Source organism: Cynoglossus semilaevis, chromosome 13, assembly GCF_000523025.1.
Source record: "Cynoglossus semilaevis isolate Cse_v1.0 chromosome 13, Cse_v1.0, whole genome shotgun sequence".
In the NCBI taxonomy this organism is placed as follows: domain Eukaryota; kingdom Metazoa; phylum Chordata; class Actinopteri; order Pleuronectiformes; family Cynoglossidae; genus Cynoglossus; species Cynoglossus semilaevis.
The window spans coordinates 9,824,053-9,849,433 of NC_024319.1; the positions used below are offsets into that span (position 1 = coordinate 9,824,053).

The 25,381-nt window shown below is 40.5% G+C and overlaps 3 protein-coding genes and 1 long non-coding RNA gene across 4 annotated transcripts; 2 read left to right on the forward strand and 2 right to left on the reverse strand.

The window, feature by feature from the left end:
* Positions 1-1,906: 1,906 nt before the first annotated feature.
* On the forward strand, positions 1,907-6,556 carry LOC103388560 (delta-type opioid receptor). Its single transcript, XM_017037660.2, has 3 exons — positions 1,907-2,314; positions 5,666-6,021; positions 6,192-6,556. The coding sequence occupies exons 1-3, from the start codon at positions 2,076-2,078 to the stop codon at positions 6,554-6,556; spliced, it is 960 nt and encodes a 319-aa protein (XP_016893149.1). The 5' UTR covers positions 1,907-2,075.
* Positions 6,557-6,558: 2 nt separating this feature from the next.
* Positions 6,559-7,985, forward strand: LOC107989438 (delta-type opioid receptor-like). Its single transcript, XM_017038133.2, has 2 exons — positions 6,559-7,261; positions 7,432-7,985. The coding sequence occupies exons 1-2, from the start codon at positions 6,916-6,918 to the stop codon at positions 7,959-7,961; spliced, it is 876 nt and encodes a 291-aa protein (XP_016893622.1). The 5' UTR covers positions 6,559-6,915; the 3' UTR covers positions 7,962-7,985.
* Positions 7,986-10,194: 2,209 nt separating this feature from the next.
* LOC112487967 (uncharacterized) lies at positions 10,195-15,058 on the reverse strand. Its single transcript, XR_003051585.1, has 3 exons — positions 14,986-15,058; positions 13,439-13,585; positions 10,195-10,307 (listed from the first exon to the last, which is right to left on the reverse strand). It is a non-coding gene; the product is annotated as an uncharacterized LOC112487967 (long non-coding RNA).
* A 4,036-nt stretch (positions 15,059-19,094) lies between these two features.
* Positions 19,095-24,904, reverse strand: rcc1 (regulator of chromosome condensation 1). Its single transcript, XM_008323595.3, has 10 exons — positions 24,776-24,904; positions 23,422-23,511; positions 23,115-23,302; positions 22,834-23,013; positions 21,179-21,275; positions 20,968-21,090; positions 20,630-20,770; positions 20,368-20,487; positions 20,061-20,213; positions 19,095-19,807 (listed from the first exon to the last, which is right to left on the reverse strand). Exons 2-10 carry the CDS (start codon positions 23,498-23,500, stop codon positions 19,632-19,634), a joined length of 1,257 nt encoding a protein of 418 aa, XP_008321817.1. The 5' UTR covers positions 23,501-23,511; positions 24,776-24,904; the 3' UTR covers positions 19,095-19,631.
* Between the last annotated feature and the right edge of the window lie 477 nt (positions 24,905-25,381).

Sequence of the window (25,381 nt, forward strand, 5' to 3'; positions counted from 1 at the left end):
CTACTTCCTGGTACATTAGTTTTCTCTGTTTAAATTTCCTGCTGTGATTTATTTTGAATTTTTTCTTTCATGATTTAAAAACAAAATCACATAACCAAACCTTTGCCTAGCAAAAAAATGACTGATTTTGAAGAAACTGAAGAAATGATTTTTCTACATGGTTATAATAATTGTGCAAAAAGAGAGAGAAAAGAACAGATCACAGTTGGCACAGGCCCTTGGCAACAGTGGAGAGAAAAACCTCCAGTATAGCAGGGGGAGAAAAAAATTACTGGCAGAATCAGATTTAGAGTGTACAGCCATCTGCTTCGGTCAGTCAGGGTGAGAGGGGCAAAAGGGGGAGAGTAGAGGTGAGAAAATTACAGAGGGAGAGATCAAGGTTATATTTTGAATGTTACATGTGAAATAAACACATAATTAGTATTACCATTATTCATATAAACAACAAAAAATAAATATAATATGATGTTAGCATCAGGATGTCTGTCTTTCTCTCCATCTATCTATCCATTCATCCAAATATAATATGATGTTAGCATCAGGATTTCTGTCTTTCTCTCCATCCATCTATCCATTCATCCATCCATCTACAGCCAACTTGGAAGAATGCATACGCAAAAGAAAATGCATATCCATTACAGAAAGGAATAGAGGACCGGGAATCAAACCAGCAAACAAATGATCTACTTGCTGTGCTCACCACCTTTTTCCATATGGACAAAATACACCTAGAGTACCAAGGGTGTTCCACCAGCAGGCTAGGCCTTTGCAGCACAACAAGACCAATGCAACAATACAATGACTAAAGATGTCACGATTATAGATTCTCTTGGTACGATAATTGTTAATGAGTTTATCACGACTATCATGTGTTCATTGATTTCAAAACACTATGAATGTGTTAAATCACACGAGCACTCCTTGAAAGGTCTTTAAGGGTTTTTTTTACCTCTAGATAAATACATTTCCAAAACCCAGACGAGCTTCGTTTGGACTATAATGACTAATGACATCACCAATTATATGACCCAGTATTCGTACTTGTATGCTCGACAGCCTAGACACTCAGGTAGGTACATTACTGCAGAGTTATGCAGATCATTTTCTTACACCCATCAGTTGTCTAATAAAACTTTGCGATACCTCTGTTAGCCACTGCTAACATCTGGCTCCAGGCTACAGTCAGTGGAAGAAGAAATCTGTCAGAACAGGCAGCAGAGTTGGCAGAGGAACTGCTCAAGTCAAACTGATTTCACTGTGTGAAGCTACAATTAAACCTGAGAAGTTCCTGGTGCTGGGGAGACTTTAATTGTCATTAATAAGTTTATTGGCTGTCGGCTGGAGCTTCAACCTGTCAACGTTGAATAGGCCAACAGCCAAAACAGGAATAATAAATGGGTGGAACCAAACATTATTCTGTGCTAAATCTAATTAAACTTGGTTGACAAATGGTTGGCCTTCAGGCACAGAATCGTGCAGGAAAGGGTCACATCCCTCTCTGCCACACTGCATTTGGCCAATGGGTGAGCGGGGAGAGAAGACAGAGAGAAAGAACGAGATGGAGAGAGAGAGGGTGACAGAGAGGGTGGGGTAGGGAGGGGGGGCAGAGAAAAAGAGAGGATGGGGAAGATGGAGAAGAGAGAGGAGAGGAAGTATAATGGGTTTAATAGGAGAAAACAAAACAAGAGAAAAAACAGTTAGTGAGTAAGAAAAGAAAAAAAGAAAAAATACAGAAAGAAACAAACATGAAAAAAGGAAAGAAAAAGCCAAAGCGAATAAAAGAAATAAGGGTAAAAAAAGACAAAAGAGACAATAAACGTAATGGAAGGATATAAAATATAAAGGAAAGAAAAAGAAAGAAACATAGAGAAAAAAGAGAGAGAGAGTGGGAGAGAGCTAGAGAGAGAGAGAGAGAGAGTGAGAGAGAGAGAGAGAGAGAGAGAGCTAGTCCAGTCCAGTGTGGTCGCTCCTCATTCATTTACTCTCCAGCCTTCGTCCACCTTCTGACACTTGTTCTGGAAATCTTTTTTTTTTTTAGATATTAAAAACCAAACTCACCTAAATCACTTTCGGATATGGAGTTGTCCACCTTCCCCCCCGAGCTGCTGGTCGTTTTTACGGAGCTCCCCACTGTGTCCGTAACTCCTCTAAATGTTTCTGTCTCCGAGGACCTCCTGCAGACCAACGACACGCAGAGCTCCTCGTCCAGGGACACCGCCGGTCTCGTCCTCGCCGTGTCCATCACGGCTCTCTACTCCCTCATCTGTGTGGTGGGACTGCTGGGGAACGTGCTGGTCATGTACGGAGTGGTCAGGTAAGAGGTCTGGGTGACGAACCGACAACCGTGGAGTGAGAAGAAAAGCAACTCAGATGAGAATAGTTTGATTCACGTGCACTTCACCGACTCCGCTGCTGCGGCATCAACATCAGTCTAATTTGGTGTATTCACATTTCACAGCCCGTAGTTTTCAGTAGAGGAGTGACGTTTTTTTTTATTCCAGAAGTATTTTAAGTCGCGTTAACAACAGAATCGCCGGAAAATATTGTTCCAGGAACATTTGACTTTACTATAACAAACCGTGATATTTTGTCTCGTCCTTCTTTTGCCTCAGTTCTCATTGATTACAGTCACTCGTCAACACCTGCCAAGCTTCAATCCACCTACACATGAACACCGCCTCTGTTCCTGTCAGACTTCCATGTTGTTCTCATATCTGACATAGGTTTAGGTTTCATTAGAACCGAGTCTTAGTCTCCTGTTACTACCTTCAGTCCCACCAAGTAGTCAACAAGACCACAAATGTGATGTCACAGCGTCTCCTGTTAGGACTTGGACATTTGAGGATTATCCCTGACCTCAACTGTAATTCATTTATTTCTAGTGATAATCCTAATTAAACAACAATTTACTTCATAATCATCCATCTAAATATCTCAATAGGAGCAGAATTAGTAACACACAGTGTATGTGTGTGACACTGTTAGTGGACACACACACACACACATTGCTGAACCCCAACCCAATTTTAAACCTATTTCTAGAGCTGACTATAAAGCCGTGTATTGACCCAGTAAAATGTGAACGATATCCCTAAAATTATGTTTTTCAATACAAAACGTGTCCCCACTGTCTATTAAAGAAACGCGTGTGAGGGGAGAGGAGGGAGAGGGAGAGAGAGAGAGAGAGAGAGAGAGAGAGAGATGAGGGAGCAATGAGCTGCAGCTCAGCCTTGAAATTATATCCCTTTATTGCACCAGTCCAAAGTGATACATTAAACTGTGGACTGATTTGATGTTGAGAAAGCACTTAGGTTAAGATTATTATTATTATTATTATTATTATATGTGTATAAGTATTTGAAGTTCCACATCAGTAATGACCCAGGAGTGTTTTTGGATGTAACCTTGAGCTGACTCACAGACAGAAAATGGGAAATTAAGTTATGTTTAACCGGACCTTTTATCTGACCAATTTCCTAAAGAGTTTGCAACAGCGATCAATAGTTTCATGTCTTTACCAAATAAATCTACATTTTGAGGAATGTGATCCAATTTAGAGGAAATTAGAAAAGCAAGTCTTATGGTAGAGAGCCAGAGAATGACCACAGGAAATGATGGCTGAATGGAAGGCATTGGCACAGACAACTTTTCTGTATGAATAACATGTCCACTCAGATGTGCTAATTCCCTATCAGCTATTTTACTCTAAATTGGAGTGCAGTTAACTTTGCTGACTGAATGGAAAGAAAGTAAATCCAAACTTTTAAACCTAAAGGTTGCATTTTCTTCTCTCCTTGAGCCGTAGGTTTCTCCCTTTTACTTTTCAATCATCTATTTTTTAAAGCACAGATCCATAGTCGGATCCCCACGGCCCACTGAGGAGACTTTTGTGTTGCTGTTTAAATGCAGAGAATTATGGTTTGTACAATAGTAACACAAGTGAATAGAAAACACAATGTGCCCCAGGTAAAATGATTACACACTGAGGGAGATTCATGAATGCTGTGTAATTATCAGATAATGTCTTTGAGTCGATAGAAGCCATTTCCTTGGGTTCCAATTTATGGCCTCGTCTTTTTAACATTTTTCATGTGTTATCCTTTAACACAGCTCCTCTCTGAGTAGATATTATTGAATACAGGAGCAGCAAGGATGAGCTGGATTTCTGACAGGACTGCTCAAAATAAAAGCCATCCAATCGGACCGAAAGGACTTTGTTTGTGTCCTTTTCCAGTTTCAATCGATTTTTCAGACAAAGAGCCACGAAAATGGAGGCTCAGAACCTTTTTGCAGAAACACAAAAAGGAGGCATTAATGTGCATTTACAAAAGTGCCAAAGAAAAATCTTCCTTGAACTGAAATGATCTGCCTTCAAATCTATGGTCATTTAACTGCAATGGAAAAAAATTGCCATATTACTATTTTATAAAATATCCAATTATTGACAAAAACGTTAACGGTACTCTATTTTTTATTATTAAGATTTTTGTTCTTTTGCCACATTAGGTCACTTTTTATACTAAAACCTTATTTTGGTGATTTGTCTTCATGGTTAGTGATGTTGTCTTACAACAAGGAGGTCACAACAACAGCCTGTTTTGTGTGAAGTTCACATCACTTGCCATCCTCTATGATTATCCTACCAAGAGCCAAAAGACTATATTTAGGAATTGAATGTAATGATAGGTGGCCAGCTTCGAAGACCAGAAGAACCTGAGCATTTTTGAAACAATCTGAATGGATGACAATCAACAGAAAGGTCATGTTACTTCTAACACAATTTACAACGTTAATAAACACTCTCCTGTGATGTTTATGGTTTTAATCGCTAGTTTCCAGTTTCCATCGATAGATGAAAAAGTGTGGCGATATTTCCCGAGTATCAATGAGTGGATTTACGTGTTATTAAAAAACAGAACGTCTATGTATGAATATGTTCATATGTTCACTCACATGTTCACCGTCTTGCTGTGTCAAGGTAGTGTGAGGCGCTGCTATGTCGGTCAGAACTGTTGCCTAACAACAAGAGGAGTTAACAGCACACACACACATGAAGTTAGAGTCTGTGTGGTCTGTCTCCAGGTGCTCCCTTTTCTCTCACATATGAAAACGATACTGCACAGGGAAAAACATAATTAGACTCAATAATACTTCATACTGGGTATGAGTGTGAGTGTGTTTACTGCACCGTTCTTACAGTGAGAGAAACGCTGCTTCAATCCCTGGTGGTCCTTCAAGATCAGATTTAATGGACCCTCCGTATCAGGGGTCTCAAACTCAGACGAGCAGAGGTCCACTGCTGCCACCGCCATTTAACTGGAGGGCCACCTCAGTGATTGATGTTCACTAAAAAAATAAATACACAAATAAATAAACAAGCAAACATTTATTCATAGGCAAAATGAAATTATAATTAACATCTAGCTGTGGGCCAGGTAGTTTCAGTCTAAATTAAACATAAATATGAGTGGATGTGAAATGTTGCTTGTCTCTGATTTGTGACATTGATTTGAGGTCATTGGTTACAACCATCAAGAATGTTGACCATAACCATATCTGGTTATTAGTCGGGTATAAATGTTAAAATCCATTTATCAATGTAGCTGCTGGTTGTTGCGGGACAGAATTAGACTTACCTGTTCTCCATCCATCTCCAAACAACCAGATACACCAAGATGAAGACGGCTACAAACATCTACATCTTCAACCTGGCCCTGGCGGACGCCCTGGCCACCAGCACGCTTCCCTTCCAGAGCGCCAAATACCTGATGAGAACATGGCCCTTCGGGGAGTTTTTGTGTAAAGTGGTCATCGCCATTGACTACTACAACATGTTCACCAGCATCTTCACGCTCACCATGATGAGTGTGGACCGCTACATCGCTGTGTGTCATCCGGTGAAAGCCCTGGATTTCCGCACACCTGCCAAAGCCAAACTCATCAACGTCTGCATCTGGATCCTCTCCTCTGCCGTCGGAGTCCCTGTGATGATCATGGCAGTTACCGAGGTGACAGATAAAGGTGAGGCACTGTTATTGTTGCGGGAAGAAAGACTTGAAATGATCAAACTCCCGGTAGATTCCAGGACGCAATCACACTGTAAAGGGGAGTGCATTTATCGGGGTAATTAACTTGAATGGGATTCTCCACATGCTCCTCTGTTCAACTACTAATTGTTTTAATCCTTGCAGGAAATACAGCATGCATGCTCCGATTTCTCAAACCAGAGTGGTACTGGGATACACTGATGAAGATCTGCGTGTTCGTCTTCGCCTTCGTTGTGCCCGTCCTGGTCATCACTATCTGCTACGGTCTCATGATCCTACGACTCAAGAGCGTCCGTCTGCTCTCTGGCTCCAAAGAGAAAGACAGGAACCTGCGGAGGATCACCCGCATGGTCCTGGTGGTGGTGGCCGCCTTCATCATCTGCTGGACCCCCATCCACATCTTCATCATAGTCAGGACCATGGTGGATATCAACCACAATAACTTGTTTGTGATGGCCAGCTGGCACCTGTGCATCGCGCAGAGGTCCACTGCTGCCACCGCCATTTAACTGGAGGGCCACCTCAGTGATTGATGTTCACTAAAAAAATAAATACACAAATAAATAAACAAGCAAACATTTATTCATAGGCAAAATGAAATTATAATTAACATCTAGCTGTGGGCCAGGTAGTTTCAGTCTAAATTAAACATAAATATGAGTGGATGTGAAATGTTGCTTGTCTCTGATTTGTGACATTGATTTGAGGTCATTGGTTACAACCATCAAGAATGTTGACCATAACCATATCTGGTTATTAGTCGGGTATAAATGTTAAAATCCATTTATCAATGTAGCTGCTGGTTGTTGCGGGACAGAATTAGACTTACCTGTTCTCCATCCATCTCCAAACAACCAGATACACCAAGATGAAGACGGCTACAAACATCTACATCTTCAACCTGGCCCTGGCGGACGCCCTGGCCACCAGCACGCTTCCCTTCCAGAGCGCCAAATACCTGATGAGAACATGGCCCTTCGGGGAGTTTTTGTGTAAAGTGGTCATCGCCATTGACTACTACAACATGTTCACCAGCATCTTCACGCTCACCATGATGAGTGTGGACCGCTACATCGCTGTGTGTCATCCGGTGAAAGCCCTGGATTTCCGCACACCTGCCAAAGCCAAACTCATCAACGTCTGCATCTGGATCCTCTCCTCTGCCGTCGGAGTCCCTGTGATGATCATGGCAGTTACCGAGGTGACAGATAAAGGTGAGGCACTGTTATTGTTGCGGGAAGAAAGACTTGAAATGATCAAACTCCCGGTAGATTCCAGGACGCAATCACACTGTAAAGGGGAGTGCATTTATCGGGGTAATTAACTTGAATGGGATTCTCCACATGCTCCTCTGTTCAACTACTAATTGTTTTAATCCTTGCAGGAAATACAGCATGCATGCTCCGATTTCTCAAACCAGAGTGGTACTGGGATACACTGATGAAGATCTGCGTGTTCGTCTTCGCCTTCGTTGTGCCCGTCCTGGTCATCACTATCTGCTACGGTCTCATGATCCTACGACTCAAGAGCGTCCGTCTGCTCTCTGGCTCCAAAGAGAAAGACAGGAACCTGCGGAGGATCACCCGCATGGTCCTGGTGGTGGTGGCCGCCTTCATCATCTGCTGGACCCCCATCCACATCTTCATCATAGTCAGGACCATGGTGGATATCAACCACAATAACTTGTTTGTGATGGCCAGCTGGCACCTGTGCATCGCGCTGGGCTACACCAACAGCAGCCTCAACCCCGTGCTGTACGCCTTCCTGGATGAAAACTTCAAGAGGTGCTTCAGGGATTTCTGCCTGCCTTACCGCGCTCGTTTGGAGCAGAGCAGCTTCTCCAGAGCACGTAATAGCACAAGGGAGCCAGCCTCCGTCTGTGCTCCCATGGGGACAGAGAGGCCGCCGGCATGACTAGGCATGGCTCAGTTTGGGGGTCGGGGAATCCAGGAAGACCTCCAAACCGAAGTCACACAGGTTTCCACCACGGGAGTTTGAGGCTGTAAATACACATTAGGCTTTGGAGCCACTGCTTTAAAATCATATTATTGATCACGGGTTCGAATTTCTGTAATGAAATACTCGTCCAACAGAAGCGTGAGGCAAAGTGTCGTATGGATAATCTGTCAGAGAAATCACAACAACATGAACCCACACAAAGAAACACAACACTGATGTTAATACAGTGTTGGGCTATAGAAAATCTATAGTACACTCCGAAACCGGTACACACACACACACACACACACTAGTCATGCGTGTATTTTTTTTTATACTAATAATAGTGAACATAAGGTATGTGGCTCAATGTTGAGGTTCATATGGAGAAAATCAAATATTCCATAAATAAATAAAAAGCTGTGTCCAGAGACCAATGATGGGCTTCTCCATGTTGGTCGGCAGTTAGAAACACAATTATAAAGAACATAGTCTCCTGCTGTGAGATTTTCTAACTGTGACAAACTGTAAACGACAACTGGAACTGTAAACGACACACACTGTGCATTAATAACGTTCTCTGGTCTTTATGTCCATATGAGGTAAACAACGGAAGATCGATGTGAACGCAGTCTCCCAGTGATCGATTGCAGGATATTCCTCATACAAAGCGAGGTCACAGAGGAGGTTTTTATCATAGCGTGAGTATAAGGCTCTGAGACTGTCCACCTCAGTGCCACAAGTCAGCGACGGCACCGGACGTGCAGAGAATCAACGGGAAAAGGAATGACAGCGTTTCAAATTATTTCAGTCAGTCAGACACGAGGTGTTGCAGGTAAATACACTGCATCACAATTCCATTCTATTACATATGGGCTGGCTGTCAAATGACTTGCTGTGTGTCAAACTCTCCGATAGGTAAAAAATTAGAACAAACAAACAAACTGAAAAATGAAAATACAACTCCATCAAACATTAATTAAAAGTTAATTAAACCTGGGTTAAAGCTTTTTTTAATGAGCTATTAGCATATCGAGCAGTTGTAAGGAGCCTTAAAGTGAAACCTGATGAATTTAGACTCAGAGGGATTGCTTTCCCACCCACAGAACAGGAACACACATTGGCCTTGCTGACCAATCAAAGCTCTTTGAGCAGCAGTTTTAAAGTCACTCCTTCATTCACACGTCGACGCACCGTCAACCGGCCACAGGAGACATATATGGTGAATCCCATTTTGCTCCTGGCCTCTTCGACATGCAACTCAGTTTTGCCTTTCTAAGCAGTTGTGTGCTTCTCTGTCCTTGCTGAGGTGGAGGGGTTAGGGGGACATGTACAGGCGTCAGTGCCCTAAAGTGTAGTTTCAGGGGGTAAACTCCAACTGAGCCTCAATCAGAAAAAAATTACTTTCCTGGGAATTACAATACATTTGGCATGTTATGTGACTGGAGTAGGGCCACCAGCCCATGATTGTGCAAACCTAAAGTGGCCTGTTAACATTTCCACATAAAAGCAGGTCATTTCTGACTACATTTCTGTCAGAGCTTGGCTGCAGTTACACACAATGCACTGGCCACTGTGAACAGGCAGTGCATATTTTAGTGAAAAGACCACCTGCCTCTCCTACTGATCTATCTGCCCAAAAAGCATCTGTCTCCCGATTATCTCCGCCTGTAAATCCTAATTGAAGGGAGCGCCGTGGCTCCACCTCACTGGAGAACTAATGACAATACAATAATGCTGATGTTTGGCCGAGTCCTAATAATCACAGAGACTGCACACACAGTGTAAATAAAAACCATTGTAAAGGATGTGTGGCCCAATACTGGAGCCTGGGGCCGTGTGACTGACATGGTGAAGGGTTCCTGTTAAAGGCATGTTATATAAAAAATAAAATGTAAATACGGCCTTTGTTTGCAAATGTGAGCTCTTTGTTTGCTGCTCTTGGCATTGTGTTGTCTAGATGCTACCAAATTTGGTGTATGTGTGGTCCAGTTATGCTTTAAGGTCTACTTTAGGCTAACATTTAGCAATGCTATGGCCAGCTGGTGAACCATATCTGTGAAATGATATTGAGTGTCCATCCATTACATTTTTCACCTGATTAATCACAGGATAGCTGATGATTTGTCCTGACTAATTCTGATCATTAATCATGATTCAGTCAGCTTGTCAGCCGTAGACTTACGTACTGTCCTGTGCTCGGTGAATGGTCTGATGCAATCATGGCGTCTCACCTGAAGTCGAAACCTTCACTAACACATGCTGGACGATGGGATGGAACGGCTTGAAGTACTTCATTAAAATGAAGACTTTTCCCCACAACTGTGAGTTAGAGCAACACAAAAAACAAAAGGAAAATAGATTATTATGAGAATATAATTACATGAATCATATTGTAATTATTGGATATACAGTACACATCATTCAAATGTATTAATAATAATGAGATTAATTTCACAAATCAATTTTGGAAACCCTGTGTACAATAGTGTGTAAAGCCAGACTAACAAGGAAGCAAGTCTCTCTGTTAAGGCTTAGAACACATGGACAAACATACAATACAGGAATACCTTTTTTCAACACATTTCGACAGAATAGTTGAACCATTGCCATCACATTGGTGCAGTTTAATTTACATACATGACATGGACAGTGTAGGCAAAGGGATAATGTAACAGCACAACAGGTAAATGTGGTCCTGTCTTTGTTTTGCCTCAACACCATTAACCCTTACTCTAAATGAATGTTTTTACACTGAAGTGCTATATGTGCCACGGGCATTAGAAGAAACTCTTTGTATCCTTTGCAGACGGTCCCTCGGTGTTACTACAGCTACACATTGATTTATTATGTTTTCTGCCGCACTGTGACTTCAACATCAAGCTGAATGAAAAATTGTACCATATCGCCTTATTCAGCCTCATGTTTCATTGCAAGAGTGGGTGTTTTGTAAAAAAAAAAAAGAAAAAAGTGCTTTTTGTAATTATTTTCAGCCATCTTTCACCTACTGTACTGCACAAATGTGTTTTTGTCTTTTCCATACAGTAAAACTGTCATCTGGATCTGCAGATGACATTCTGTATCTTACAAAGAAAAACAAAACAAATATAAATGTTTTTTTAATAATTATTATAAATGTTATTAACATTACTTTTGTTCTCTGTAACCGCCACATAGGCCTCATGGGAGTTACATATGTAATGAGTTAGTAAAATGAAGTATGGATTATTGATGCACATGTAGATTGGTAGGTGTCGTGGCCCCTGACCCTAAAAGCCCCTGTTGGGCACATGTCCCAGGGGGTTAGGGTATTGAGGCAGATGCAAATGAATATTAATGTGCAGGAGAGGACAGCATCATGTAAATCAGGTCAGGGATGTTGACAAGGTTTCTGGACGACAGACACCCAGCAAAATCAACTCACTTGACCCAATGGGGAAAAAAGCTGATGATTTTCTTTATTTGCTGAATGTGATCTCGTTAACAAATCCTGCGATTTGACTCTGTCTGTGGTTTCACTGACTAGAGATAAAGATATGAATCTTTTAAAACAAGTCAGGGAGGTGAATATTTTATTTTCAGCCCAGAATTTGGAATTTAAAACAGACAAGTGAGTACAGATGGACTCTGTGCTCATTACTGTAATAAAGGAACCTCTGCTGGGTGACATGTACCAGGCCTTTCTGACTGCACCTGAGTCTGAATGAGCTCCGGGTGCAGGAGGGTTATTTTTACCACAGTTTGGACAGATGTCCAGGGCTTGTATTTTTACTTATATTCAGTCAAAACATTTTTATACATTTACTAAATTTGTAGGTAAATTCGCCCATCATTTGAGTCTGTTTGTTCAAAGCCATAAGAAATTCAGATTTCAAATTTGGCGAATCACAAACTTGGCATTGTTAACACCAGCTTTGTCCCATTTTTCCCATTGAGTCTCTGGAATCACTCACCCCTAAAAATAATGACATACAGTTTGTGTCCTTGTATAAACTCTTGCATAGTACTGGACTATTTTTGTAAAGTAAAATGGAATATTCTGGAAAATTGTGTTGTAAGTAAACAAACAGGAAAGGCTGTGTACAAAAACGTGATGAATAAAAATACGAATTCTGAGAAATGTATGTTTGTAGAAATTTCTTTTATCCATTTTTTTAATAAGAATATTGCTGTTCATTTCTCCTATTTTTGCAATCTGGATGCCCTGGCTGGAGCCATTTTAAAACAGTCATTAGCCGAGGGTATAAAGCCCCACATGACCATTCACACTTATATTTAAATTTATGATTGATTTAGAGGCAATAATTACAGGCTACCCTGACAGAATCCCAGGCACAGAGAGAAAACAAATAGAGACTGGGGATCGAGCAGTAAACCAGCGACCTTCTTGCTGTAAGGCAAGAGGAGAAAACTACTTCTTTCACCTTATGGCAGGTGCAACAGAATTGTCTAACAAAAATACTATTATATATATACAAAAAATATAGTTCTTTAACTGTGTATAAAAATGCACCTCATGACAGAGGCGTCTTAAGCTGGTGAATAATCACAGCAGGAAGACAGTGAAGTACCAGCAAATATTCACAATAAATGTCAGTGACTCTCAGACAGATGAAGAAACTTTCCAAATGATTGCTATGTTTTGTCTTGTGGTTCAGGAATTAAATTATTCAGGTTTGGAATATCTGGTGATTTCATTTATTTGCACACATGAAAGGGCTGAATTCAGCCTGTGCCGAAAGACTGATGTTGTCTGGGAGAAGAAAACAAACACAATTTGACAAATTAATCCTGAGAGTCAGAGTTTCTCTGAGGCTCACACTGTACAGAAGTACCAGGCGGTGCCGAGACTTCAATCACACAGGGCAGAGAGAGAGATAGATTTTTCAGCTGGTTTAGTGAGTGGGGTGGTGGTTGGGGGAGTGAGGGGAGGTGGTGGTGGTGGGTCGCAGAGACAGGGAGGAATGACTCGCCGTTTTTCTGTGCCTACAGAGCTACGGCTTTCTTTCCCATAAAATATACACGCCTATATTTGTTTAAATAAGTGAAAAAGCAACAAAATGAATAATTTAAAGCAGCTGACGACTGACTGAACTAAACAGCATGTTGACCTTTTTAGAAATACATAAAAAAAACTGAAAAATTTTAAATTCAACAACACATAGACCAGCGACATCTTTATCCAGCAGTGGTTTTCATCTTGATGTCAGATGGAATAAAACAGGCAATATTAAACAAAGATGTCTCGTTCACATGGGTTGTTGACCATTTGTTTCCTCAGCCATAACCACGGTTGTACGTGCAGTCAAAATAGCAGGGAAACGTGACAGACACGGCTCCACCACAGCTGAGCTCTGCCTGACACCAGCACATCAGACTCTGCTGACATCTTAGGGTGGTTGAGAAACATTTTCTTCTTCTATTTGAAGTCAGATTAAAAGTGTCAACTTTACCTGATGACATCGTTATTTGTTCCAGCTGCATGGAAAGGCAAGACACATCTCCACGTACGGGTCTTCTATCCAAGCATGGATAACAGCAGTTTGCCATGAGGTGAAAACATCCGACATTTGTCGGCTGGATTGCTGCCGTGACGACCCCTGAAGGAGGAAGCAGCAGAGCAGAAACCATAGCCTTAAGATCAATTCAAGTACTTCATAATACAACCGTGGGGCCAGTATGAAAATCACAACCCAGCAGCAGCATCTTCATAGTTAATGTGTGTTCTATGATTATACTGAACAGTCACAGTGACAGTTTCCACAATAAGCAGCGAATGGAGAATTTAACAACAGAAGAATTTATGTTAGAAACAAAAATAAGGATGGTGAGATGCTGAACTAAAATGTTTTGTTGACCTGTGATTCATCTACAGTGACAGGGCTTCAGTGCAGCTCAGGGAACAGAAACACAGAATAGTTTTAGGAGAAAGCCGGGTTTATAGGAGTGAAGATGAAAGGAGTCATTGGTGGAGTGATTGCTGAGATGTTGAGTGAAACCTCTGCTCTTTGGTCTGTGTAGGAGACGGCGCATTTTCAAGAGATGATAGAAGATGTTGCTCCGCTACTGCAATCTGCAGAGACAGAATTGATCTTCTTTGGCTCCAGTGCACCACAGAGAAACTGTGTAATTTCCAACATTAGAGCAGATGTCTACGCACTGTGACTGAGGCTCCTCACAAAGCACAGCAGCATGGCTAACAGCACCGCCAACTACTTAGTTGAAGCTGTGTGAAATAAAAAAAGTTGACTTTTATAGAAAAACAATTTGAGCCCTTTGAAATAGCTTTGCAATTATTTCCATTTGCATGAAAATTATTACAAAACCCTTCAGTTTTACTCTGTTTCTAATTGTTCAATTAGAACTGTTCAAAGGTCCAACCATCTTAAGGCACAAACTACTTTTATTTCCCTGCTGAGGCGCTCTGAATGTTTCACACTGGGAGCCATCTGTCAGCCAGCAGCCAGAAGTGGTGGGAGGCTCAAGCTACTCCTTAAACTCAGGTCCAAACTAACAGAGACACAAATCACCAGACATGGTGTCTAAGAATTTCACGTAGTCATGAATATTAAATTAAAGGAGAAGTTGGGATATTTTTATTACCTGACACTGATGTTTGAAATCAGTAAGCACTGCAAGCAAGAAAAAAAGCAGAAAACAGAACTGAGAGAAGGACTGGTTCATCACCCATTTAACATGCACACAATATTATTACAAGTACTGTGTAACCTTGACCATGTTATTACAAGGCATCACAGGTTTTGTATACCAAAGTTATCATAAGTAGGGTGGTACCCATAACATTTTGTACAAAGCGGCACTAATGCTTCTTTAGGTTGGCTCTATTTTAACATGCCATGAACAGGAGAGTCATGAATTTATAAAAGAAATGTAAAATATGTGCTATTGCATCAAAATGGCCAGGGAAAACATTGGGTATAGTATATAACATATACAGTACATATACAGTATGCATACTGTGTCTGTTGACAGCACTTACTTCACTTGCTTATCATCACGTCAACACCAGTTCCAGCTACAGCACAAAGATGAACCATGGCAGGATGTAGAAGGTACCAAGGAGCCATCCATCCACAGCACTACTGCTTTATGTAGCACTGTAAAAGAACCATCAACCACCAAAGAGTGGTGATGATAACAAGGTGAAAGATAATAAAAATGATTTATTTCACATTTCTGTTTTATCTACAAGTAGAGGTGCATATTTGTATAGCGTATTTATAGCCTGCCGAACCCAAAAATATATTAAAATGACTCATGTTTACAAATCCAACCCTGCTGTGAAAACTATCTGTTATTAATGCTATGTTTAGTGTTGAAACATCATAAAGTACATTTGGTCTTTTTAATGTAAAAACAGTAATGGCCAAAGTAATATTCGCTTTTTGCCAAGAATAGAAAACAAGAAATTTAGCAGAAATTTTCAGACAAGGGGAAAAAAAATCTATTCACGAACAAACATGTCATCATGTGCAATATTCACGTGTGGATGAGACCCGCCTGTGTTACTGGAAACATCACCAGGAAGATGATTTCAGCTCACTTTACTAAAATGACCATTTACACTGATGACATACCTAAAAGCCCTCTCTATCTGTAGACGTGTGTACTCAGTACTCAGCATGTGTAAACAGTACAAGCGAAGGGACATTTTAGGAAGTGACTCACGTCCCCAGTGTTCTTCATTACCAGGGTCTAATGCTCTGCGTGATCTGCTCATGTAACACATGTGCAAACATTGCATTTGCTGGAGAAAATGCTCCGTCTTATCAGCCGCTGCACAGCTGTTGCTCCTGTGCTGCCAGGGTCTTGAGTAGCCCTCCAACCACTGGACCATGGGCTCCAATCTCACAACACCATCTCCAGTAATTATAAGCCAATGAAGTTCCAACAGCTTAACAGACAGAGGGATGGTCTCATGCTAATAATATCTTCTCTGATTTCCTCTGCACAGAGCCTCAGAGAAGCACATTGACTCAGTGTAAACAATCCCTCATTGAAAGTTGAAGAGAAGGAAACTGAAAACCATTTCATCTGTCATTACATTGATTTATATTTGAATCATTCCTTATACAACAGCAGGGATCATTGGGGTTGTTGGAAAAACTCCCCTTATGACAACTGTATCAAGATCAGGACAAAACTAGGGCTGCAGAGGGCGCACAAAGCACCATGGCCCTCTCTACTAACCAAAATATATATATATATATATTTGTTTTTTTAACATATCCCTTCCCCTAAAATTGGAAAGAGATAAAACTTTTTTTAATATCACTGTTTCTTAGTGGGCTGGCAAAAGCACTGAGCAGATTACAGTAGATTATAGTTCAGTAGATGCTACACAAACACACGGTTGACTCTAAACAGATCACCTGTGGCCAGTTTTAAGTGTCCAATTAACCCAAGTCCTCATCTCCACACCTTTGGACAACGTCCACACTGAAAGACTATCTGCCCATGACAGAAGGTGACTTCTCTGGCTTTGGACAACGTCCACACTGAAAGACTGTCCATGACAGAAGGTGACTTCTCTGCTGTGAGGCTCACCGTCGCCCCATGTTGAGCCTCCATGTACACAAACACTGTAACCTACCAAGAGCCACGTCACACAGCATGGAGTATTTCAAATACTTCACAAGAGCTCTGGCTTTTTTTTATCCTCCCGTCCATCTGAAATCCATTTAAACTTGAATTTGTTATCCAACAGCAGCAGTAGCCCTGTGTACGACGGACACAAACCGTGGGGAAATAACAGTTTCCGCTACGGTGGACCACTTGATTAAAACAGCTCAGGGGGTTGAGTTCTAAAACTCTGCATATCTTGATGAAAAGCTAGTTCAGAGACCAGACTCATTGTAATAGAAAATGTCACGTTCAATTAAAAGGCCACACGTTCGGTGTGGCACGGCTGGTGCCCATCATTACGGAGCTAAATGGTGCACTAACATTTGCACTGTGCCATTGCTGCAGCGTGATTCTGTGTTCACCCAACCACAGCAGCGTTGTATGGGTTCGTTAAGATAGTGATGGAAACAAAAGAGCAAATAACAGCCCTGCTCTTGGTTCTGAAAGGAGCAGGTCGTAGCTGTGATCAATGTTTCCCTCACTCTCTTCATTAGAGTGGATGCGGCAGCAGAGCAGGTGCCTGACATTCTTCATTCTCTGCTGTGATTAGTTTCAAAAGAGGGAGATTAGAGCTCACGTTTGTTATGAGAAATCCAGCCATACATTCTGCCCCGTGAAGGAAATTAATCAAAGTGTCTCTGTACGAATGTCGCTCTTTCTGCAGGGAGAGGTTTCTGAGCTTTACGACAGCGGTGAATGTTCCATCCATTACTGCTGTATAACAAATGGATGCTTCTCTTAACATCACACCGTCACACAGATCATTTCCATTTACAGGACACCATCTTTTCTTGACTGGTTTTTGCCACTTGAAATACATTTACTGGCCACTTTAATTAATTACAGCCATCCACAGTCATAACGCATGCACATTTAAACTTGTTGGCTAAGTCAAAATAAGTAATAATATGAGGGTAAAAAGATGAGTTTAGTGGTGTTTGAAGATGACTTGTTTGTTAATGGCAAATAGGCTGCTCTCAGCAGCTCAAGAACTGCTGATCACCTGGAATTTTACCACAAAATCAGCACCAGGATTTATAGAGGACGGTGAAAAGAAAAAGAAAAAAGTGTTCAGACAGAAGCAGTTATCTGGACAAAAACATACCGATGATGTCAGAGGTCAGTAGAGAATGGCTGAACTGGAAGGAGCTGATAAGAAGGCAACAGTGAATGCAGTAGCCGCCTGAAAAGATACGCAGAGCAACAACTCTACATGGGCTGCACGTCAAACCTTTGAATGGTTGGGCTACAGTCGTATCACAATGATTGTGCTCTTCAGCATCTGTTAGATAAAGAAGATAAAACTGAGGCTACAATTGGCACACGGGCCAGTAGAGATTAACGTGTGATTAAAGAAAAAAGAAAGTTGCCTGTTTTGAAACTGTAAGTCTGGTCAGAATTCTTGCTTGAAAAACATTATATTATTGCCCAAGGTATTACATTTTCAGACTGGTGGTGAAAAAGTGAAATTGCTATAGTGTGAACTAACTGGTACCCCATGTCACAGTCAACCTACAGTATGTACTGTTTCTGACCACGTCCAACTTTTACAGTCGATCTCTTCCTCTGACAACCACCAGCAGGACAACATGCTGTGTTTAGACTGAACTCATCTTAAACTCAAACTTTCTCTTGGATTTTCTTTAACCTTAGAGAGTTGACAGTTGATTCACTCATATCTATTTTATGTTTCAGTCTTTGATTTAAAAAACAAACAAAACAAAAAACACCATATATATCCCCAACAGTTCAACTGAATTTTTTTTATCTCATTATTACCAAACACTTTTAGCCCTAATTGATCACAAATGTATTCCACTTCTTTCTCAGGCAGAACAGCTCTTTCCACTTACAAAATAAGGCTTGACGCGAATTGAATAGCTCCTCAAGACAGTTTAGCATTTCAAAAGGCTTTTTCCCCACAAGGGCTTTTTACAAACTTAAACTTATCGTCCGTGGTTACCATCAGATCAAAGCTGACAGAGACAAGCACAGAGCACACGAGCTTCACTCCAGATTATAATAAAGAACATTTAGCTTTGATGCATGTTCCTGCAGTGTCATTTACATCTTAGAGGAGACTTAATGTTTTACAACCATGTCAAACATAAACAAGGGATTTCAAGCAAACCTGCTGATCTGGGGGCTGTTCAAATCCAATCCTCCTGTCCCTGAAATATATTTGTAGAAGCAGAAGTGAGTATACGGTAGACTGATTTCTTAATGGCTACAAATTCTGTTTTTGTGCATTATTCTTACCTGGAATATAATTTTCAGCAGCACTGGAAGTCCTGTGGTGCCGCGAACACTCTCTCTTCCCTTATACACACATTATTTACCTCCTGCCGTTTATGCTTTTTATTGTCTCTTTACTTTGCAAGTAACTGTAAATCCAGAAGTGCAGGACATGATTCCATTCCAAATTCCAGATTTTTTTAAAGAAGTTCAACATTTTTTGTTTTGTTTTTTACAAACTGTCTTTATTTTCAGACTGGGAAACCAACAAAATGAAGCACACAATAAGACAGGTTTCCAAACGCCTTTAAAAATCCAAACTCATGTTGCATGACTTGTGTAAAATGAACAGTAGTCTCATATGGTTAAGGAGGATGTCTGATGAAACAAGGTGAACAGAAATATTGCTTTAAAGGATAAACATTAAAAAACTATAGCGTGGAAACGTCGTTAAAAGCTCCGCTCTCTTATTTGCTTAGACATGGTCTAATTTACAAATATGACATACACAACCGCATTCGGTCATCATTCTGATGACTTTTAATAAGCTCAAAGAGAACATGAAAAACTAGCGATTAAAAAAATAGACTCATTTGTCATGATCTGTGAAACATTCACAAAAAAGTTCTTCTCAAAAGGGAAAAAGCAGAGCGAGAGCCCCCCTCCATCGCAAAGCTACAATCAGATGGCCCACTACCCCTTTAATAGGGTCCCCTTTTTAAATCAGAGCCAAAGTCCCCCAATAACCTGTGCTGTAGATAGACCTCAGCTTTCCTGCTTGTCTTTGACCAAAAGGACGGTGTGCTGCCCTCCACTGGACGCCATCAGAACTGCACGGTTCTCCAGCTGTTTTCCAGTTACCTTCACAGGGCTCCACTCATCATCCTCCTGTCCTGTGCCAAGCTGCAAGTTTGTGCCCATGCCCCAGGCATAAAGTGACCCTGGAGGACACCAGACAAGGTGTGGAAATATATATTTAATACATGTATGATGAAATATTATTTTAGTTTTAATATATTGTGAACAGAAAATCATTATGAGAAACACGGTTCAAGAAAGAAACTAAGAGCCAGTTGAAATACATAACATCAAAAGAAATCCTTTGCATTGATCCCTCATTACTACAATTACTACAGTGATTAAAAATACAAAACTATAGTTTGTTACAAAACAACAACTCCATTGTCTCCTCACCTTCTCTGGTGATGGCGTAGCTCACTGTTGCCCCACAGGTTACACTCGTGGCCGGTTCAATGCCCTTCACCTGTGTGGGCTCACTCTTCTCTTCAGCTCCCTCGCCCAAACCAAGGCGGCCATAATCTGCTCTGCCCAGGCTATAAACCTGGCCTGAGAACCATATTTAGATATAGAAAAGGTCATTTTTAATTTTGTGGTGTAGTTTATATAGGAGACATCACTGATGGGCTTTATCTCCTCGTTGGGACATCAGATTAGATTATATAGATCATTGAAACAGTGCGAGAGTCAGTTTGTAATTCACCTTCAGAGTCAAGACAGATGGTGTGATGCTGTCCTCCTGCAAAGTCAACCCAAGATTTGGTGGAGTTCTTGAAGCAGGTGAGATTCACTGGGACAAAGCATGTCTTTATGCCTTTAGTGCCTGATCAGACAAATTAAATCGGACTAGTTACGACTCATTACATATGTTACACGGCTCAAATTGTGGAAGCATCTGCTTGGTAACCATTGAGACACAGATTCTTGCATGTTTTGGCTGAATATGTGTGTTGTGTCATACTAACCCAGCTGGTGGTAATTAGAGAGGCCGAATCCGTACACGTGTCCGGCTGTTGATATGGCGAAAGTAAAGTAGGCTCCACAGAAGACGTCTGCGAAATGAACTTTACCTCTGAAATTTACCACCTTTGGTATCAGCAGGTGGTCTAAAAATCACAGGAAACTCGAGTCAAGTAAACTGTTCAGTGTTAAAGCCACATGTGCTACACACATGACATCTTTGGAGAACAGGATTGCAATTTATACATGAAGAGCACTTTATAGAGAGATAGAGATAGAGAGAGAGCGAGAGAGATACTTTATTGACCCCAAAGGGAAATTAAGGCAGATCTGTGTTACGTACCAAGACCTCGCCTGCCTCCTCTGTCTATAAAATGCTCCGACAGTCTTCCTAGCTGACCCTGCTCAGCTGTTCCTGATGTGTAGAGATTTCCCCCGAGTGTTACCATGACGAAATGATCATTACCTAATAAAGTATTCATGGAAGTGGGACACAATCATTACTACTAAATTACAAATAAAAGCATTTGTCACCGGAAAGAACGGCTTCTTACCTGATGCAATTTTCACCACGAGTTCCAGCATGGGGACTTTGACTGGAACACGAGATGTTTTCAGTGCTTCCAGAAGACCAATTACACCATTGTTATCCTGAAAAACAAACAAACACGTGGCCACGCTAGTCAGAACTGGAGATGCATTTCAAGACAACACAGGTATGACTGTGAATGCTGTAAAAATAAGTCTTGATTAAGTGGGATTCTGATGCAATGACTGATGTTAATGACAAATAATTTTAATAACAGTAATTTGGTTTATTTAGTTGGATTAAAGTTCCACCGAGACGCGTGCAAGGCTCAAGGTACGTAATTTCCCACTTGACCAAACACTCACTTACATTTTCATTAGGGAGGCTGTATTAAAAACATTGAGATGTCACAAAGACATTGAAGAAAACCTGACATTTTTAACAGGCATTGTTTAAATGCATAAAAGGTTTTTGGGTCCATGTGATGAATGGATGCAAAAAATTTAAAATACAAACAAATCTCCCAAAATAATGTGATTCCATGAATCAGGACTTCAAGGCAGATTTACAAAACCATCATAAATCAAGTGGGAGTGCAGAAGGTAGGCCTAAGAAATGGAGAAGTAATTGCCACGGTGCCACTGAGTATTACTAATAAAAATCTGATGAATTATATTGTAGCAGGGACACTGAGTGTTAAGAGGAAAATAGAAGATTTTTAAATGCTACTTCAACTTTGGTGTCTTCACATGCAGGTATTTAAATGTAGCCATAACATGGAGAGATTAGTCACTATTACAAAATAAACACATGATGCCCAACATTGTTTGGTTTGGCTTATGCGCAGATATTCCTTGGATTCATGCACTCTCGCGCACACACACAGACTTGTTTCAACATATTTAAGCTGTGTGTCTACTTAGAGAATTAACACAAGGTATAGGATCCAGTGTGTTTGTAGAGCAGGAAACAGGAACTAAACTTAAGTTCCAGGCCTTGAACAGTCCTATTTTAATAGTAGTTTGTACTTTTTAACTGGTACCTGAACTTGCTGCCTCTTGTTTCTCCTTGCCATTTTTGTTAACAGATCTAATTGTAATGTTTGACTTTGCTCAAAATAGGACTTGGCAAATTGACCAATGAGCAACATGACAGGACTTGTAGCTTTGAGGAGCGTCTCTCAGGAAAACATGTCACAGACACATTTGTTCTGTATCAAATTTTACAAGAAAAGCAAGACTAAAAGATGAGATTTCAAGTGTTCAGAATAAATTGAAAGGGGACTTCAAGTCAATTTCAAGTGAGAAGTAATTCTTATTTGATTTTTTATATTTAATTCATTTATAATACCACAGTGAGAAAACTTAGTTTTACAAAGTATCAAAAGAATTAAGTCAACGTTAATGGACCCATTTATAGTAATGTAATGAAAACTAATTCTTTAGAGTCATGTGAGATTCAAGCATCCAACTGGAGCTGGACACTTTTGACTGCCATCAGATGCCATGTATTATAGGCGATAATATGATGCTTTAATAGTAAACACAATTTCAGTGTCTCCAAAAGAGAAACAACAGAAAGTCTACTTTCTTATTCTACTAATAATCTGTTGGCATAATTAAAAAGAAAATAAATAAAATTAATTGATCTCAGATTCAATGGACACAAAGCAAATCTCACCCTGAAGGTGCCCCACAAGTAAACCTGTCCGGTCTCTGTGAGCGCAGCTGTGTGACTGTCCCCTGCAGACACCTGGATGACCTTCTCCTCCAACGCCACCTTCCCTGGAGCCATCTCAGACCCTTCACCTGACGTTTCTCGACCCAGGGCCCCTTCATCATTACAGCCGAACGTGTAGACCTGCAGGTATAAATGGTGACAATTTTACCTTTATATGAAAATATAAATTAAATATTAGCAAGAATTAGCTTTTTAAAGAGGAAGATTTAATATATCCTTACACTGCCAGAGACGCTCAAACACACTGTGTGCATCCCTCCAGCTATAACCTGTACCATTTTCTCTGGCAGAGACAAAAGTGCTGGCTTCTTTCTCTCCAGGACATCTTCACCTAAACCCAGCTGTCCAACATCACCCTGACCCAGGACAAGGACTTCACCTGCTTCCTTTGCATGGCTTTTATGAGAAACTGACAAGTACAAATAGTCAACAGTTAGCTGACTTGATTCATAATTTATAATATTTAAAATTTATAGACAGCATTAACAAATCTGTTTGTCTATTATGAACACGAACTTAATTACTTACCTTTTACTTTTTTCGGAAGGGCCTTATCCTCGGCAATAGCCTCAGATTTCCTCTTGGTGGCAGTCTTTCTAGCAGGCATGACAGCAACCTCTGGACAAAAAAGGAGGACCAATAGGATGTAATTGTTGAACTATTTGATCCTTTGTTACAATTCCAAGTCTTTGGTTGTTCTGGTATGGTAATTCACACCGTTGTCTACAACGTTTTGTGATTTGATGACTAAGCCTTGGTGGCTCAGCATCAGCCTTCCTGGAGACAGGTAAACATGAGGTCATAACAACTGGGAGTTGTCCCCAAGTAAAGTAAACGTAGGTAAAGTGTAAGCACCTTTTGCGGAATGTCCTAAGTGTAGTTATACGCAGAAGGACAAAATTCAACATTAACGATTTAATGGTCATATTAACAGCTTTTACTTGCGATTTATTTATAAGGCTGCTGAAAATGTAGCAATCGTCGATTTTGCCAACCATTTATTTGCAGTTTGTCGTTTGTGACATTATAACCCATGACATGGTGACGTAGTAATGAGAGATTGCAAAGTGTACTACGTGAATCGCTTTTTCAATATGTCCCTCCAGTTAAAAAAAAAAAGCTCAGTTGTGTCTGGTAAAATCGATAAGAAAGTGGCTAAATTGGTTATACACGAGGTCGGGTGCGGTCACCACGAACAACAATGTTTGTTGTAGACAGGAAAACGCCAAACATTTTGCCAGAACTTACAGTCAAACGCTTGACTGTTTCTTTCTAATACTCAAAAGATGCAGCTGCGGTTCAACAGCTGTGAGGGACTCCAAAGGCTGGCACCGTGCCCGTTACATCTACCCTACAGCTCCACAACTGTTCTTGTTTTTCACATTTCCTCACGCTGTTATCGGTGCTACGGTTCAAACAAGTATAACATATTTTCATGGCCTTATTTCTTTATTGCATTAACTTAAACGCAAGGTTTTACAGTAAATAATTAAACACTGTGAGCCAAGGACGTAAGACACATGGTGGTGTGTGCATGCTAACATTTGCCCATTTCATCAAGCGTTGATTTAAGACAGGTGTTAGTTAGATTCATTTGTCAAATTTTGATGTAGGTAATCGGTACATTGAGTTCCCATGGATGTAACCTCTCATATTAAACTACATAACCACTATTAAAAGACTTACACTATAGCTAACGTATGTTGTGCCGGTGGCTAACACACAGTGACCCATGCAGCTAGCAGCGTTAGCAAAACATCAGAAAATGAATTCATACATTGACAATGACTTTCAGCATACATGCAAACAATTAAATTAAACTGGGTTTATTATTGTACGATTGTTAACAAATGGAATACGTATTAATTGTTACGTTACTGACCTGTAGTACATAGAAGTCTGAACTAATGCTGAAGAGAGAAAGCGCCACTTCTTCGTCTCGCAGGGTTTCACTTATGACTATATATAAGGTAGCTGCTTCCCTCTGTGTTGTAAATACTGCCCCCCTCCGGTGGCACAGGCCCGTTTTTATTTGACGCAAATAAACAAAATGAATATTCAAAAACAACCATAGTTCTGATAAGGAAAAACTATTTCCAACGTTTTAGAATCTATACAGCTTAAATGGCCGTTTGTAAAAGAAAACCAATCAACATACGTTAGTGTTTCTGCTAACGTATGTTGACGCACAATTACTACTTATACTATTACTTTTAGTTTCACACTTGTACATCTATTATCACATCGAATATATTTTGTCCACCTACTACCACAATAATTTCTATTTTCTTTCTTTTTAACAGTTTTTCCTTATTTTTATTTAACTATTTTACTGTTATTTAAATGATAACTGATAATTATTACAAAGCTAGTTATCATTTTACGTAATACTCAACTCGCATCACCAGTGAACTCTAACCACGGACCCTTGTCTTTCTACGGTGCTCAAGTCATTTTTTCCTGTGCCCTTAAAGTCCATTTAACGTTT